This window comes from Dipteris shenzhenensis, unplaced genomic scaffold, assembly GCF_047967505.1.
Source record: "Dipteris shenzhenensis isolate YYH24624 ecotype China unplaced genomic scaffold, Dip_SZ_1.0 scaf0080, whole genome shotgun sequence".
Taxonomy (NCBI): domain Eukaryota; kingdom Viridiplantae; phylum Streptophyta; class Polypodiopsida; order Gleicheniales; family Dipteridaceae; genus Dipteris; species Dipteris shenzhenensis.
Window position 1 is genome coordinate 13764 of NW_028239387.1, and position 17725 is coordinate 31488.

Sequence of the window (17725 nt, forward strand, 5' to 3'; positions counted from 1 at the left end):
CGAAACCTGATATATAGTGGATATCACAGGAAAGAATTATGGCAGCCTGGGCCAATCTCTCCTTAGCTGTCCCCACTGCAACAGGAGAGTTTAAGAGCCTCCCATGTTGTGATCAAATCACGTATCTTGACGAATGACAAGCCTCATTGTGACATTGACTTCCCGTTGATCAAGTTCTAGTAATGACAAGCTCGCAGGGTACTATTGTACAGAGTTGGACGATATAGAGAAATCATCGATATTGAACCGTAAAGACAGAACGACATGGCCAAGATGATACAAAAGATTGGAAAGTCAAGGATGAGGATCAACATTCCGGTTGAACGACAGTAAAAGAGCCCCAGGTTATAACCGGTCGATGTCGATCTTCTGCACCCCCTTGTGCCATGCCTAGCGGATTTTTCTCATCAGCTCCTTCATCCGCAAGACATCGTTGATGATTCTGTCATCTTTAAAGGTATCCAAATGAACTTATATACGAGTGCAGTGTATAATATGTTTTTGATCTCTATCCTGAAAGAGGATCAATTGTTGCTTTCATGGAGATTCACATCTAAGCCTAGGGCAATATGCTGGGAGACTGCAAAGAGACAGCCAATAAGAAAATGCGGGTGCCTGAGGAATGACAGCTTGTCCATGCGGCTCATTTCTAAGCCATCTGCCCATCGAATCGGAGCGCGTTTCGCAATCAGGACCTAAACGGGTATTGCCATCTGACCTTTCATTCAACAATACACAGTCAACGAATCAACCTAGAACTTCATGGTCCAGAATGTTTGAGAGCTTGTTCGTCTTCATATGGAATCTTTTTACTCCTTAGGCGCTAATATCAGGAATGCTGTGCAGGTCCAAATCCTCTTGCTTGAAAAATCCAGCTCCGAAAGGTCTGTCCAGGGAGAAGGGCTGAGCGGTGTCATTGCAAACGGCGCATGAATCGTACACGCGGATGTGATTTCATCGCGAAGGTCAGACCATAGTTTCCGACGACAAGCTCGTTGATTTGCGTACTGATGATCTTCCTTTCGTAATGCAATCTTCGATTTTGCATTGTCCCTACAGCAAACACCTTCATAGATGGACATATGGAAATCACTGCATACCATTGGCTTTTGTAGCCGTCTCAATAGCTTCTGCTGAAGACGTCATACCGTCGTCTCGATCGGCTTCCGGACTCTGCTGCAGCATCGCTATCTCCTTGGGATCATCCCCCCAGACAGCAGCCATTTCTTCGAGCTGTTGTCAAAGGTTATACACTGAAACACGTAGCCTTCGGAGATGAGTTTGGACTTACCGGAACGCCTTTGGACTCGGGTAAAAGGAAGTAAAGTGAGGTCGCACCAACTCCAGTGATGCAGATGAAGACCTAGATCGATGATCAGTAATGCTGCTACTGCCACGTATGGATCAGTAACATACTAGGAAATACTTCCATCCTATATTCGCAAATGCGTATGGCGTGACTTGCAAGTACACCAGATCCGTCAGAGCCAGTACCAAGTTGGTCAGCGCGACACCCTTGCTCCGTATATGATTCGGAAAGACTTCAGCGTAGTAGATGTTTGCAACATCGTCCATACTGGGGTTGTAGAACCCATTGAAACAATAAAAGGCGGCGACTCCAGCTGACCTAGACTTGTCCGCGATGGTTGTTCTCTGAAGTACTTAACAGCACATGCCTCAACGATAAGGCAGCAGCAGCAGCCTGCGAGGCCGACAAGAAGCACTGAACGACGACCAACGATGTCAGATAGCACACCTCCCACAAAGCACATCGGTGGGGCCACAGTGACCCATCCTGCCTGGAGAAGAAGTTGTTGGGTGGTGCCGTAACCAAGAGCTGAATAGAAAGTTGGCCCATAGTTGTTGATGACGAGCACAGCTGTAAAGCAGAGTTAGTATTGACGATGTTGTTTGCAATCGGTAGGAAGAAGTCACCGGTCGATTGTCCAACGAAGCACAACCAGCAGATAATAGCGACACGTTTGCGATAAGAAGGCTTCGCAAACATCGACCACTATACCATGATCAGTGTCACATTCCCATAGCTTATGCCTCGTTGATTCCACTCGACTTACCCATGAACTTTCGAGTTTGGTATCGATCTCAGCTTGCAGCAACATCTCCTGGAATTCGTGCTCTGCAAAGTCATGGTTTCCTTCCGTGGCATGGATTTTGTGAGTGACTTCCTTTGCTCCCTGATTCTTGCCCTGTAGAAGCAGCCATCGGGGAGATTCTGGAGAAACTGTAGCGACGAGTATCATCAGAGATGGCCAGATCAAGGCCAACCCCAGCGGTCCTCGCCATTGCATTGCTGGTTTGTCTGCGAAATGAAAAGCAACCCCCATCCATGCGGCCAAGCCTGCCGCACGATCCTCGTCAGCGGTTTGAGTCGACAATGCTGCAATAGCTGTGTGAGGACTGATACTTACAATAGCCAAGACCAATGAACACTCCATTGAGACCACAGAAAAGTCCTCGATAATGGGGTGGACTCAATTCGCTAGTGTAGACCGGAATCACGACAAGGAAGCCAAAGGAACCCATGCCTGCGAAGAAGCGACCAGCCAGGAACATGCTAATATTGCGAGCACCACATATGAGCCCTCCACCCAAGATGCCGAGAAGCGCATTGTAGTAAACGCAGATTCTGCGTCCAGCCTGAGTGAGTGCGTTGTTAATCCTTCAGGGATACTGATCATTCCTGATGGTCGAGATTTACCTTGTCCATCACAATTGCCGTAATGATGGTGTTGATAGCTGCACCAGCCTGGAAAATTCCAGACATGGCACCTACAACATTGAGCAAATTACCAACAACTTTTCCGTCGGCATCGAGAAGGTTCATGTATCTCAGGAATGACGGCTGACCCAAGGTCACTGAGATGACAGATGCGGGATAGCTGGTATAGAGAAACCAATTAGTCCCGGTATTCGACAGCAGGTACAATGAACCTGCGTAATGCATGAGATCCATACCCAAACGATATTTGTCCCATGGCGATGAAGAAGCATATCAAGAAGTTCTTGACGTTAGTCTGCTTGAGATTCGTCTGAAGCCCCATGATAGCAATCTGTTCGTGTTTGATTCAACACCCGTGCTCGAGGTGAGTGTCATCTGGGTTGCTGACAAAGGTTTCCAAATTATTTGAATCTTTTGCAGCCCATCTGGATGCTTCTCTGGAAGAATAGCTCGGGAGAAGTGTGCATACTGCTAACAGTATAGCTCCTATTCCGAGGGTTCTTTTGCTAGCCAGTAAGCACTGGTCTTGATAGAGCAAAGTGTGGTTATTTTCCGCATGTCGGAGGTGACCATGGAAAGCGGGGGAAAGCGGAGGCAATGCTTGTTCATGCCAAGGCGATGCTGCTGCAAGGCTGAGCCTGATCCTCTGCAGTATTGCTTACCACGTGACTGGCCAGATAGTAGCAGCGTGCCATGACGGGCCGTTCCTTGGCAACTTGTATGTTCCAAGACATGCACTCACAAATGGGCGTGAAGAAGAGTAGTTATGTAGCAGGTGTCTAGTCACAGCACCTCTGCGTGAGGGCACAAAAGAACATGTGACGCAATACGTAGCAGCAGCAGCAGCAGCAGCAGTACACAGTTGTAGTAGCAGACTGATAGCGTAATCAAAGCTTAACGGGCCACCTGGGGCCCGCGCCAAGGCTGAGGCCGGAGAATGTGCTGATGAGTTTCAGGCAGGCACGCAGGGCATTTCCTTTGATCGTGTCATCTTCTTGATCGACCAGCGCTTGGCGATCTGTTTTCGTCTGCAATCAGCATTTCCACTCAACGTCAAAGAAATCCTTCAAGCATACGACTTCGCCTGTTTCGTTATGGATCAACTGAGAGTAATTAGGTTTACAGCCTCAGACCATGCGACCACCACTACCACGCACCACATTTCTAATGCCAACACCCTCATTCCATCGCACCTCTGATATCGTTGAGATCAAGCACCTTAGCTAGAAGGCTAATGGTCCGTCATATCCAGCAAGAAGCCCCCGATCAAGTCAAAATGCATCTATATATGAGGACTAGACTGAAAGTGGAATGGTGGCTGAGATGGTACCAGTGCTTGACTGAAAATCGATCGGAATTATCCAACGAGCGCTGCACAATGACTACGTATGATCTAGCGTGCAGCCAATCGAGACATCGATGACTCCGCACGGAACAGTGCTTCTGCTTGCCGGCACTGCCTCGAAACTCTACAAGCAATTGCAGTGTTCTGACAGTATTGGTGTCGCTATTACCTTAGTCCGGTCACAGACATTCACGGAACTTTCCAGCAGCTCTGTGCCCGTTCAGGCGAATAAGCTATCGTTCATTTGATTCGCAACCAACCAGATCCTGTATTTGTGCTGCAACACAGAAGCCACCTGCCTAAATCGAATGATTCTATACTCCACTAGCGAAGCAATTGGACCGAATCAACACAGCTACCCATCTGCGTCCACAGTCTGATGCGCACATTCGTGTTACGCCTTTTGGTAACCTTTCAGCAAGAGGCAAACGCGCATGTCATTCACCGTATCGATCGGAAAACTGAATGGATCGTGGTTGAGTTAGGAGGTTAAGCATTAATGCAGCTGGCCTAAGTCTGTCTCAAAGTGACATGATGTTACGATTACACGAACAGACTGCATGTTGTCCTGTTCCTTCGGATGATCGGCAAGCGATACCTGAGTGAGTTCCAGCAAGGTCCGAAATGGATCTCAGTTTGTGCAAATTGCCAGGCTGGAGCTGTATATGCAATGTACAGCTAAGACCCGCCGTGCCTATGCACTATCACAATTGGAGACACGACCTGATATCATTCTTCAATGACAGCATGACACTAAGTGGCTGTCCTGTGCTATAAGAAGAGTGCAGAGAATCCCAATCGAGAAAAGGCCGTCACAGTCGACTTCCGCAAAAAGCATCATCCATTCTCCTATCACCACAAACACCAGCACTACTCGCCATCATGCGTAATATGGAGGATAAGCCGATGGACAAGAACATCGTGGTCAGGATGATCAACATGCTCTCGAAGAGGGTGAAAGCCCACGTAGTAGCAGGAGCTGGCGAGTTCGTCGGAACCTTCCTGTTCCTGCTGTTTGCTATGGGCGGTCTCGCCACTGTCAATGACGCTCCTAAAGCTGGTGAGAATACAGCCACGAACCTTGCCGCCGACTCGAGCAAGCTTCTCTTCATCAGCTTGGTCTTTGGCTTCAGCCTCGCCGTCAATGCTTGGGTCTTTTTTCGCGTCAGTGGAGGATTATTCAACCCAGCAGTCACACTGGGCATGTTTCTCATTGGCGCCGTATCGGGGGTACGATCAATCGTCATCTTTGTCGCACAAATTGCCGGAGCCATCGCGGCTTCTGCCGTTGTTTCTGGATTGACACCTGGTCCGCTCAAGGTCCAGACACAGCTCGGTGATGGTACTTCAATAGTCCAAGGCGTTTTCATCGAGGTATGAATTCTTGTGCAACCATACCACTATGTCCACGTTCAGTCTGAGCTAACAACAACAACAACAGATGTTCCTTACATGCGAGCTCGTCTTCACCATCTTCATGTTAGCAGCCGAGAAACATGCCGCGAACTTCGTCGCACCCATCGGTATCGGACTAGCCCTCTTCATTGCCCAGATGTTCGGCACCTACTACACTGGCTGCTCCGTCAACCCAGCCCGTTCATTCGGACCAGACGTCGTTATTGGCCAATTTCCAAGCTACCACTGGATATACTGGGTAAGTCTCCAACACAGACATGCTACCTACGCAAACACATCTAACATCAATATTTAGGTCGGACCTGGCCTAGGAGCCATCCTCGCATCCGGATTCTTCAAATTCATCAAGGCCCTCGAGTACGAATCAGTGGACACGGAGAATGAGCCTGAAAACCCTCCCTGCTCTGAACCAGACTCCGCAGATACAGTAGAGAAGAAGCCCACTTTGAATGACAGATCTTTATCTAGCGGCAGTGGGCACACTCGCGTTGCAGATGCCACAGATCTTGAAGCTCAAAAGCCATCAAGCTCATGACGGTGAAAGCCTCAGACCTGTGATATTACTTCCAAGATAGTGTCGGTATTTCAAAGAGCAGAAGCATACATTGGATGATAGATATCAACATAACGGAAGTTGTTGATAGAGCCTCAACGCTGCGTCACTTGGCCTTTTTCTAGATACAATCAGCCGTTGTCGCACCCAATGGGATATAATCACCTACTGCTTCGGTATTTATCTGCGTCAGGTATTTGTTCTACGTTTACTGCGTAGCATTGACTGTGAGCCGCTATGGTAGTCAGTGCCCATAATTATTTTCTATCTGGTTACAATTACATCTTCGAATACCTAAGGATCTGATGAGTTCCACGACAAAACATCAATACAACAGACCTGTATTACGTTGATTTCGCAGACGATGCATTCAATCATTAACGATATATTTTCTCATGCCTTTGTTCTTCACACAAAAGCATTCCGTAACCTCTCTACCTCCATCATCTGATCCGTCTCTACATTGATACAGCGCGTCGAGACCCCACCACAAGTTTCCCACCCTTGATTCCGACACCGCCAGAAAATTCATACCACTTGCGGATCTGGTATCTACACGGTGACGGCGAGAAATTGGAACCAAGCTCCGATCATAGCCATGGCAGCACAAATAGATGTGTTCCCCAGACGTGTTTGGTCAGGCGTGCAATGACGGGGGCTGAGTAATCAGAAATATCCAGATTGGCTCAATTGTGATTACAGTCCTTTATTGACCGGCTTTGACATATGTAATCAATTATTCTATCCGCGATATGAACACGTCGAGCTGTGCGTTGAGATATGCATTCGAGCATTTACGGGCTTTGCACCTTTCGGTGAAGTTACGATAGAGGAGTCCCCTCCCCAACACGGAATGTGGCCGTGACAGATTCCGGCATCAACAATTTCAAACGGCGTACAGTAATCTGCGACATTTTCATACCTTTGCTGCACAAATTTTAGGTGTTCACGATACCTGTAATGGATACTTACACGCTCGTATGGGGCTGAGAATCCTGTTAGTAAGCTGCATTGAGCAGATCCGGTAATCAACATAAGCTATGAGGATTGATCAACCGACATGTGGTCTGATCTGGTCTGATGTAGACGCGTGACGGTGCTCCACTTTGGCCACAGGAATGCTTCGGCATGGTTCACGGTGTTGATATTCTTGAGGTTATCTTCTCGTCAACGTCTTTAACCATTTTTCAGAGTCGGAGATTATGTCAGTTGGCTCAAGATGTACCTGAGAAGGTGCATCAACACGTGCGTAGACGAACTGGATGCGAGATGGATTTCTGTCGCATCCGCTTGGTTCCATAGGCTATATTAGGATCACATTGAGTTATGAAATCTGTAATTTGGCTCGCCTGAGAAGCCCGAGACCACGTCATCTTTGTTCTGCTCTTCAGAAGGAATAATTTGATGGCGTTGTACTTCTGCATCGGAGAATTAATGCGCGGAGTATGTCTGGCAACCACTCCAACAGGATTGAAGGTTGGAAAGACTCCTCAGGATATGAGTAACAACATCATATCGATCGCATCCTGGCAGGAGTTATCGTGTGGAACCTTTATCAACAATCCAAGGACAGTTGAAGATTCCAAGCGTTCAAGGCCCATTTGCTCAATGTCTTTGCCTTAAGTCGCAGATGTGCTAGAGCACGAAGGGGCACTTTGTGTAGACGGCTCCCAAAACCTGTTATCAACACATCAACATATGTTTCCTTCTGTAACGCTCCGTATGGTTGTGTCTGCCGAGACTTCAAGCTTAATAAGAATAACACTCCCAGACAGTATGATTGGTTCGTAACGACGGCTCAGAGACTTTTCTTTGGCCTTTGCTGCTGTTTTGTCAGTATCGCCATTCCACCAAGCTCCGGGCGACTTGTGGTAGCTAGTAAGTTTCTGCATATCTGTAATCGAGTCTCTCGAGCTGCTTCCTCTAACTTCGAAGTGAATTTGCTCTTTCTCCTATTCCAGCATCCAAAACCACTTATTTGAGCACGAGAAAGTTCTACTATAGCAATAGAATGGTCTCTTAACCGCTTGCGTCATCTAGAGTCTCTCATGAACGAGTTGTCATAGATGAGTAACATTGTGAAGGTATATTATGAGAGTCCGTTTCCGAATAAGTGACTCGGTTTCACTTTGAACACAAGCAGTATTAATGAAGGAAATGACACTTTGCTCTGCAACGAACTGCTCATGAACATTCACTTTGCGGACTTGCCGTTTTTGGGTGCTGATTCGCTTATTCAAGCCCTGCTGATATGCTGAAAATGATGCTTAGCTGTCCAGCTCTGGGTAGTCATAACAGCTGCTTGTAAAGATATTGCTGTAGGGAGCCTTGTTGGGCTCTCTCTGAACTTCTGAATATCAGAGGAGATGCCAGCACCATAATCTATCGCCCTTGAGTGATCTGTTGGCAATGTCGATACGGATAATGTTAGGACTTTGGCTGGTGACTGGCTCTTCCCCAATGCCAAGATTTCCAAGTCGCAAGACCGGAAAGCTCAAAAATTTTAAGGCCAATCTTCCGCTTCTGCTCAGACAAGGAAGAGATAGTTTGAGTGGTGCTCATGAGCATCTTAACGTTGACCGAGACTTCATTCGTCCTTTTGCGATGATGTTGGCATCGGTAATATCAGTCGAATAATGCTGGCGCTCTGTGCTCGATAGGAACAAGGTAGGTGAAAGATCAGATTGTACAAGAACATGATTGCTGCCAAATGGGTGGAAAGGATGAATCCCGTGTTGTCGATGTGACATAAGATATAGTGTGGACACTCAGTCTGATATGTGTGAGTTGGGCGAATGCGTGACGCGATGGGAGAAATGATAAGTAGGGATTCGCATGATCAGAGCTTACCAATGCGCCATACACTTACGGCTACCTCTATCGAGGCTCACAAACACTGGACCTCCTGCTCCGATCACTACATCACAGTGTCTCTTCAAGTCCAACCTGAAATTCCAAAAAGTCTCTTCGGTACATGCTCAGGATCGAACCCCCGACCTCTCCTAATTACGACGGAATCCATCCATTCAAACGAAAAAAAAAGATTGTGGACAGAACTACGCTCCGTACCTTCCATCTGGGGATGCCATCTCCCAGCTTGGCCAGGTCTCCACCTCGTTGTCAGTTCATTCTTTTTTCTGCACGACGGCTTAACCGTTCAAGATATCTTGCCCGTTTTCTTTAGTTATTGGCGAGAAGAATTTACTTGGTTGCAATATCTATGTCTTAGCGCGTTGTTTTGGTGAACACTGAGCTGGTTGCTGGGTGATGAACGAAGCCTACGGGAAATGGTAGAACGTGGAGGGAGGGGGACGCCTGGGTGCATTTATACCGGTGACAGTCATTGGAGGCTGTTCACTGACTGGCTTTGAAAGAGGTTGGCAGGCACTTCATCCAAGGATTGTGAATACTGGGGTCCCGCCTCAGTTCTGTTCAACAATGATGAATTGCATACCGACACGAGACGCCGACTTGCACTGAGCATAGCACAAATTGTCTTGGACAGACCCTGTATGGTGATCGTAACACCTCAGAAGCCTGACAAACACTAAAATGCTGCTTACTTTAAGGGATTTAAGGTTTAAGAACTTCAAGTTGAAATGATGATACTGGCGAATGACCCAATAGATCTGATGAATATGGACAGCTCTTCGATTTGAATCTTACTGAATTGCTTGTCGCGCCTCAAAGGCAAAGGACAAATTAAAGAGATACACGAATACGTAGGTATTTGGTGGATGTTATCTAGGCCATGTTTGCCTTCAATCCATCGTATTAAGCCCAAAAGCTTCAGAGGATTCTTCATAATGTAATTAAGTTCGAACCAAATCTTTTGCAAGGATATGACTATGTACAAACGACAATTCAGCAGTGATTTGATCAGCTGGTCTTGCCAAATAAGTGGTAAATGCAGATGAAGTACGATAGATGACCGGCATTTTCACTGAGTGAAAACGGGGAAATCTCTATCAAATTAGGTTCGACGGCTGATTCAGGAACTGATTCGAGATTATGAAGTAAGATTGTGTACACGGAGACGAATGCTGTAGGTATCGAAGATCAATAAAACTGTTAGAACCGGGCACGCCGTGTACGTATGGAGACGTATATAGCTAGCTTAACTCAGGTAGCTTCTAGAATATATATATAGGAAGGGATAAGGGTCTTATAAGAATGATCAAGTATACTATGGTATATAAGGTGCGCGATAATAACTGTTATTAACTACGAAGGACTGTCTCGATATACCTAGGATATAGCTCGTTTATATAGACTATAGTCCTTCCTAGTGACCTATAGGTATACTAAGTATTCCTTATCTCCATTGGTTACTTAAGGCTAGTCTGTTTATACTACTTATACTGCTTATATAATCTTTCTAATCGTTATAAGCAGGCTGCCTGTGAATTCGTACGGAGGACTAACTAATCGTATTATATCGTACGAGGCTCGAAAGAATAACTATTTATATATTATAAACCGTATATTTAATATTTTAAATATTAACTCTTAACGCTAGAAATTATATCCGCTTTTATTATAACTTTAATATTTATATTAATCTTTATAAATCGTTTATAAAGCGATAAACGTTTATAAATATTTATTAAATCTCGTAGTATTTTATATAAATCTAAAATTATAAAATAAACGAAATAATAATTAAAAATAATTATTTATAATTTAAAATTAATTATTTTTTTACTCGAAGGCTTAAAAATATAATAAAATATTTTATTTTTAATATTATTTATAATCTTATTTATATCGAAATTCGCGTAATTATAATAAATAAGATATTTAATATTTATTAAAATATTTATTTTATAATTAATTTATTATAAATAATAATATCGGTATTTTATATATAAAATAATTATAAGGATATTATTTATTTAAATAATTTTTATTTTTTTTATAACTTTTTCTTCTTTTTATATTTAATTATTTTTTTAATTTTTTTTTTTTTTTTAATCTTCGAATCTTTAATTTTTAATTTAAATTAATTATTTAATATATTAAAATTTATTTTTATTAATATTTTATTTTTAAGCTCGATAACTAATTTAGATTTCGATATTAATAATAATAATAATAATTTAAATAAATAATTTTTTAATAAAGATAATAAGAGTTATTATATTTTTATATTATAAAATAAACTTATAAAATAAATATTAAAAAAAGTTAAATCGATATTTATAAAAAAAAATAATAATATTAAATTTAATTAAATAAATTTTTTTAATTTTTAATATCTTTATTTTTAACTTTAATAATAATAATTAAAATAAAATTAATTCGATCTTTATTATAATTTTTAAATTTTAAATATAATTAAGAATTTAAATATAAAAATAAAAAAAAGATTATATTAATATTAAAATTTAATATTTAAGAGATAATTATATTATTTTAAAAAATATAATTAAACTCTTAAATTATTTTATAAAATTAAAATCGGATATATTTATAATAATATAATAAAGAATTTTTATAATAATTATATTTAATAAGTTTTAAAAGATTTAAAAAAGATTTTATTATTTTTTAAATATATTTAGATTTAATTTAATCTTTTTAATTTAAATACGCCTTTTTTTAAGATAAAAAATATATTATTTATTATTATTAATATTAATCTTATAATCTTAAGGCGGAATTTAATTTAATTTAATTTTTAAGTTTTATTATTTAAGTTTCGGGCGTTATTATTTTATTAATTTTATTTTTTCGAGATTTATTAATTATAATATCTTTAATTATTTATACTCGCCGCGATTAAGTTTAAATATTAAGATTTAATTAAAATAATTTTATTATTTATAAATATATTCGAAATTAGTTAATTTAAATAATTTATTAATTAAATATTAATTTAAACTTTAATAATTATTTTTTAATTAGATTTAAAAGTTCGCGAGATAATTTTATAAAAAATAATAATATAATTTTAAAATATAATATAAGTTTTAAAATTAATTTTAGTCCTTATATATTTATTAATTAAGATTTAAATATTTTAAATATTATTAATAATATTTTAAAAATATTTATTAATTTATAATCTTTATTAATTAGTTTTATAATTTAATCTTCTCTTATATTATAATCCTTAATTAAAATAAGTTCGTCTTTAATTATTTTTAAATCTCGTTCCGCTTTTATAAATTTTTAAATAACTCTTTTAAATTAAAAATAAACTTCGGATAGCTTCCTTTAAAATAAATAATTAATATAAATAAAGATATTAATAAAAAAAAAATAATTATAAAACTTAATTAATATAAGAAATTAAATTTAATTTAATAAAAATAAGATATAAAGTTTTAAAATCTTAATTTAAATAAAATAATAATAAATTAATTAATTAAACTTTATAATATTTAAATTATCTTAATAATTAATATAATAATTATTATTTTTTATATATCTCCTTTTAAAATTAATTTTATAATTTTTTTAATTATAGTTTCGGTCTTAAGATACGGTTTATTATATTTCTTTATCGAGGTTTATTAAGAATTTATTATATATTTTTATTCTCGCTTCGAAGGTTATTTTTTAAATTTTTATTTTTTTATAATAATTTAATTTATTTTAAGACCTTCGGGTTTTAAATCTTTAATATTAATATTTAAATATTATTAAGTTTTAAAATAAGATTTTTTATTATAAAATTTTATTATTTTATATTTTTTTTAAGGTTCGCCTTTAGCGCCTTTATTAAATCTAGATTTAATATTTAAATTTCTAGTTCGATCTTAATTATAGGGTTTAGCGGATCTTAAATAATTATTTTTAAATTTTTAATTTATAATAGGCGGCGTATCCGTCTTTAAATAATTAATAATATTATCTCCACTTCTTTCTTTTTCCCGATATAGTCTAATCGATCTTTAAGATAATATTTAATTAATTATAATTATTCAGACTTTATAATTATTAATAATTTATAATATAAGGATATTTAATTTAAAGATTTAAGAATCTTTAAAATCTTTAAAAAAGATTATTTAATAATCTCTTTTTTAGCGTTAAATTAATTTTAAATAATATTTAATATAATAAGTTTTATCTTCTCGTTATTAATATTTAAATAAAAGAATTTTAGTTAATTATTATATATTAGATTTTAAAGGATTATATCTTTATTTTTAATTTTTATAATAAGGAGATATATTCTTAATTAATATTATTTAAGAATTTTAAAAGATCCGAATTATAATATTTAAAATTTTTTTTTTAACTTATTTTATAAAAATATTTTATCGCCTTTATTATATCGGGGTTTAATAATAAATATCGATTTTAAAATTTTAATTTAAATAGCTCGTTTAAATAATAAATAATTAATTTTAATTTAAATAATATAAATTTTTGTAAATTAAACTTCGAGGTCTTAATTATTATTTATATTATATATTTTAAAATTATTTAGATTTAATTTTATTCTATAAATTAAAAAATAAAGATTAAGTTTTATAACGATATAATTTTAAATCCGATAAGCGAATAAAGCTAAATTAAGATATTTATTTTAAAGGCCGATTTATTTATCGAAAAAAAATTTAAATAAAATTAAATTTAATATATTATTAAAACGTTTAGTCTTATTATTAATTTATAAATAATATAAGATCGTAATTTAATATTTAATATTAAATTTTAAAAAGAAATATTCTATAATCTTTAAAATAATATTAATTTTATTATTAAAAAATAATTTTTCGAATATTTTATATTAAATATATAGATTATAAAGAAATTTTATAATAATTTTATTTATTATTTTTAAAATAATTTAAATTACGGGCTAATTAATAGCGAAGTTAATAATAATTAATATTTAATAATTATTATAAGATATAATAAAAAGAATATTAATAAAATTAATTTTTTATTTCGAGAAAGGATAAATAATCTTTATAATAAGATTATAATTAATTTCGTTTAATCTCTTTTTTAGAGATTTTATAAATTAATATTATAATAAATCTTAATATATTTATTTATATCCTTTTAAATTCTAGGTTATTATTTTTAATATTTATAAATTTCTTTTAAGGGGCCGGATTATTAATAATTATAATTTAAATAATAAAAATAAATCTAATCTTAGCGAGCTTCGGAGTTAATATAAAACGATAATCTTTTTTTAAATTTATAAAATAAGATATTTTTTTAAACTTTAAAATTTTTAAAATTAAAATATTTATTTATAAATTATTAAAACTCGATAGAAATAAATTTATTTTATTAAAAAAGAAATTTAATAATTAATTTTTTAAAATTATTTATTTTTTAAGCTTCGATAATAAAAAATAATTAAAAAAATAATTTAATAAGATTAAAATAATAAAAGATTATATTTATAATAATATTATTTTTTTTTTATCGGTATTAAATATTAAAATTAAAGTCTCCGAATTTATTAATTTATCTTATAAATTATTTTAAAAATATTTAAATACTTTTTAAATATTTTAAATTTTTATAGTCTATATATATAATAGTTATAATACCGTTTAAGATATAATAAAATTAACTTTATAAATATTTTTTAATAACTAATAATTTCTTTTTTTATATTAGATATCGAAGTTCGATATCTCGAAGTTTCCGATCTTTAAAAATAATTAAATATAATTTTTTATTTTTACTAACTTATTTAAATATATTATTAATTATATAATTATAAATATTAATATTAAGTTAATATAATTTCTAATAATTAATTTATTATAATATAAGTTTATAATAAAATATATCTTAAAGGATAATAAAATTAATTAAATATTATTTATTTTATTTAATTAGACGATATTTATTTTTTTAAAGTTTAATATCTAATTTAATAAAGAGATTAAAGAGTAATATTAATATTTTTATAAAATCTTAAATAAATTATCGATAATAAGAGATAAGTCTTAAAAATTATTAAACTTTATAAATATTTTATAATTAAGATTATATTTTAATAATATTAACTTTCGTTAATATAAGTTTAAAGATATTATTTTTAATTAAATATTTATAAAATTTAATCTCTAGAACGCTAATAATATATTTTAAAAATTTAATAAAAAGTTCCGCTTTTTATAAAATATTTAAAATTAATTTAAAATAATATTAATATTCTACTTTAAAGTTTAAGTAAATAATAATATTATTAAAATAAATAATTATAAACTTTAAAAGGAAAAGTTATATAATATTATTTATAATTCGCTAAAAAATAACTAGCGTATTAATTAAATTAAAAAATATAATAAAAAATTTATATTTTTTATTTTAAATATTAAACGCGGTCTTTAAAATAAAAAGTTTTTTTATTTTAATTTATTAATAATTTAAAATAAGATTAATTTTTAATAATATTCTTATAAAATTAATCTTATTAAGATAATCTTAAATTTAAAATAAAAGATATATATCCTTTTTTATAATATTATTTAATAATTAATAGTCGATATATATTTTTTATTTATTTCCGGGCTTCGGAATAAATAATATAAGGAAGTTTTAAAAATTATTTAAAAATTAAATAATATCTTTCTCGAGAAATTACTAGATTTATTAATTTTATTTATTTTTATAATCTTATAAGAGTTAAAAATATAATTAATTAATAAATATTATATCTTTAATAAAAATTTTATATTTAATTTTTTTATTTAAAGGAATTTCGTTAAATAACTCTTTTTAAAATTAATTTTTAAAGCGGTTTAATATCTTTTAAAAGGCGGGAAAGATATATTTTAAATAATTCGAGACTTTTTAATTTTTAATAAAATATAAGCGGATATTCTTTTAAACGATCTTCTTTAAATAAAATTTAAATTTAATATTATTTTTAATAAATTATTTATAGTTAATAACTTTTAAGGATTATAATAAAAAATAATAATTTTTTAAATTATTCTATTTTTAAAATTTAAAATAGCCTTTATCGATATTTTAAATAATTTAATAATATTAAAATTAATTTATTTTTAAAATAATATTATAAAGGTCTTAAGATAAAATCTAAATATTAATTTAAATTTTAAAATTTTTAATTTAAAGATATATTTAGATCTTTTTATTAAATAAATAAATATTTTTACTTAATAGTTAAATATTTAATTTTTTAAAAATTATATAAATAATAATAATAATTTCTTAAGTTTTAAGAATTTTTAATAATCTTTTATTTATAAAATTTATAATAATATTTATATCGAATATATATATTATTAATATTAAAAGGCTAAAGATTTTAATTTAAATAATATTTAAATTATTAGCTTAAATTTTATTTAGATTATATTTAATATCGTCGAGTTTTAAATTTAAGATATATATAAAATTTATTTTATTCGGATTTTATAAAATATTTAAAAGGGTTAAAATAAAAATTAATTTAAAAAAATCTTTAAAATTAAGCCTCGGAGAATTTATATTAAAAAAATTAAAAATTTTATTATTTAATTTTTTTTTATTTTTCCCGGGATTAAATATTAATATTTTAAATTCGAATAATCTTTATTAATATATCCTTTTTTATTATAATTATAATATAGACCTCGCTTTTAATAAGCTTTATAAAAGACTTTTTAAATATTAGTTTATTATAATTTTAAGATTTAAAAAATAAAGATTAAAATATTAATCTTTTTTAAATTTATTTTAATATTTTTATTAATATTAAGTTTTAATTTATTAAATCTAGATTTCGGAGGCTTAGATTTCGATATTTTTAAAATTTATAATTAATTATTTTAATATTTAAGTTAATTAATAAATTAAATTAATTTACTTAAAGTTTTTAATTAATATTTTTAAAAAATAAAATTAAGGCGTTATTTAATTTCGTTTTTAAAATCTTTTTAAAAAATAATTAATTATTAATTCTTATTTTAATTAAGTTCGAGGACTTTAATTTAAAGTTAATTAATAAAATTAAAAATAAAATAAATTTATTTAAAATTATTAAACTTATCGATCTTTTTAATCGAGACTTATAAATTTTTAAAAATATTAAGAAGTTTTTTCTTTTATATTTCTTAATTTATAAATTAATAAGATAATAAAGCTCGGGGCTTATTTTAATATTTTATAAAAAATATTTATTATTACTTCGCGGCTTCCTTTTTAAGGTAGATAACGGTAATATTAATATATTATTTATTAATAATAACTTAATTTAACGAGATTAAAATATAAAAATATATCTCGAGATTTATAAATTAATTTTATATAATATTATAATTTTATAAATCGTTATATTTTATAAATTTCGCGCTTATAAGGTTAAATTAAAAAATAAAGGATTTAATAAAATAAATATTAAGTTTTATAATTATTAAAACGGGGTTTATAGGCCTTTTTAAGATTATCGCGAAAATAATTTTTTTTATAATAATAAAGTTCGAGAAAGGATCCGGAATAAGATTAATAATAATAATTAAGATTATATTTAAAATAAGATTCGAGAGTCTTTTAAAAATAATAATAAGATTTTAAATTTATTTTAATAAAACTTTATTATTTTTATAAAATTATAATATATATTATTTTAATTATATTAAATAATAAATATTCTTTTAAACTTCTCTTTTAAATAAATAAAATCGGTAATTAAGATAATTAAGATATTCGGGATTTAATATATTAAATAAACTTTAAA

At 32.2% G+C, this 17725-nt stretch overlaps 1 protein-coding gene across 1 annotated transcript; it reads left to right on the forward strand.

Moving 5' to 3' along the window:
• The first annotated feature begins 4967 nt into the window (after positions 1-4967).
• On the forward strand, positions 4968-6036 carry LOC147879169 (aquaporin-7-like). Its single transcript, XM_087372303.1, has 3 exons — positions 4968-5459; positions 5527-5739; positions 5797-6036. Exons 1-3 carry the CDS (start codon positions 4968-4970, stop codon positions 6034-6036), a joined length of 945 nt encoding a protein of 314 aa, XP_087228429.1.
• Positions 6037-17725: the final 11689 nt, after the last annotated feature.

Coding starts and splice junctions, on each gene's coding strand:
- LOC147879169 (XM_087372303.1), top strand. CDS start 4,968: ATGCGTAATATGGAGGATAAGCCGATGGACAAGAACATCGTGGTCAGG. Junction 5,460..5,526: donor TCCAAGGCGTTTTCATCGAG/GTATGAATTCTT, acceptor CAACAACAACAG/ATGTTCCTTACATGCGAGCT. Junction 5,740..5,796: donor GCTACCACTGGATATACTGG/GTAAGTCTCCAA, acceptor ATCAATATTTAG/GTCGGACCTGGCCTAGGAGC.